The 1,394-nt window shown below is 36.2% G+C and overlaps 1 protein-coding gene across 1 annotated transcript; it reads left to right on the top strand.

Annotated features, from left to right (window-relative positions):
• The first annotated feature begins 231 nt into the window (after positions 1-231).
• Positions 232-949, top strand: LOC145098592 (uncharacterized). Its single transcript, XM_079036220.1, has 2 exons — positions 232-573; positions 641-949. The coding sequence occupies exons 1-2, from the start codon at positions 232-234 to the stop codon at positions 947-949; spliced, it is 651 nt and encodes a 216-aa protein (XP_078892346.1).
• Positions 950-1,394: the final 445 nt, after the last annotated feature.

A 1,394-nucleotide genomic window follows, 5' to 3' on the forward strand; every position in this document is an offset into this window, starting at 1 on the left:
GAAGATGATGAAATCATGGCCATGTTTTGAAAGGTTGAAATCAACATCCCTCTTCTAGATGCTATTACACAGATTCCTAGATATGTTAAGTTCCTTATGGAACTTTGAAAATCTAAGAAAAAACTTAAAGGAAATCAAACTGTGAAAGTTGGTGAAAACGTCTCAGCCTTGTTACAAAAGCAGCTACCAAAAAAATGCAAAGACCCGGGTGTTTTCACGGTTCCTTGTAAAATGGGTAACCTTTTTGTACCATGTGCCATGGTTGATCTTGGAGCATCAATTAATGTTTTACCGTATGCAAGTTATAAGACAATGGGAATTGGACCTTTATCAAAAACCGGAGTTATCATTCAACTTGCCGACCGGTCTTTGGTACACCCGAAAGGTGTATTGGAGGACGTGTTAGTGCAAGTTAATGGACTTGTATTTCCTGCTGAATTTTACGTTTTGGATATGGGTGATGAAAACACCCCACAATCGAACTCCATCCTTTTGGGGAGACCTTTTATGAGTACCGCAAAAACAAAAATAGATGTAGCCAATGGTACTTTGCCAATGGAGTTCGATGGTGAGGTGATTAACTTTAGTATCTTTGAAGCCATGCGATATCCTAATGATGTTAATTCTTTAAACTTCATAGATGTTATTGATACATACTAATGATTGCTTTGAGATGTCAAGCCAAGATGTGCTAACCACCATCTTGAGCAAACACTTTAATGAGACAGGGATTAAGAATTTGGGTGACAAGTACAAATTGGAGGATGAATTTATTGAAGTAATGAATTCCTTGGAAAAAGCACAACCCATGAAAGTTGAACCACCCCACATGAAGCTAAAAAATTCCAGTCCGAAACTTCTCCCCTCCATAGTACAACCACCGATTCTTGAGTTGAAGGCTCTTCTCGACCATCTCAAGTACGCCTATCTTGGAGAGGAGAAGACATAACCGGTGATAATATCCAACAAGTTGTCTATTACAGAAGAAGATGAGTTGGTGACCTTGTTGAAAGAGTATAAGAAAGCTATTGGGTGGACAATTGCTGATATAAATGTTGGATTAGTGTCTAAGCCCGTAACCATATTTGGTAAGTACTTGACCCGGTTGTGCATGGTTCTTTTGGGTTGCCTTCACCAAAGCAACTTGACTGGAGAAATTAAATAGAGAGAAATTATTGTAATTTATTAATATGTTATAAGAATAATATATTAAAGGAAAAATCATATTTGTTTAATTAATATTGGTCAATAATTAATTAGGAATTAATTTTGTGATCAAGTGTAATTAATTAAACTAGAGGGGCTGAATTGTAATTATGTGATAGTTGCAAAATAGGGCAATAATTATCCTTATTAAAGGATGGACGAATTCAAGGATAAGGATATCCTTAAAA

This window comes from Lactuca serriola, chromosome 4, assembly GCF_051521515.1.
Source record: "Lactuca serriola cultivar US96UC23 chromosome 4, Lser_US96UC23_V15, whole genome shotgun sequence".
NCBI lineage: Eukaryota > Viridiplantae > Streptophyta > Magnoliopsida > Asterales > Asteraceae > Lactuca > Lactuca serriola.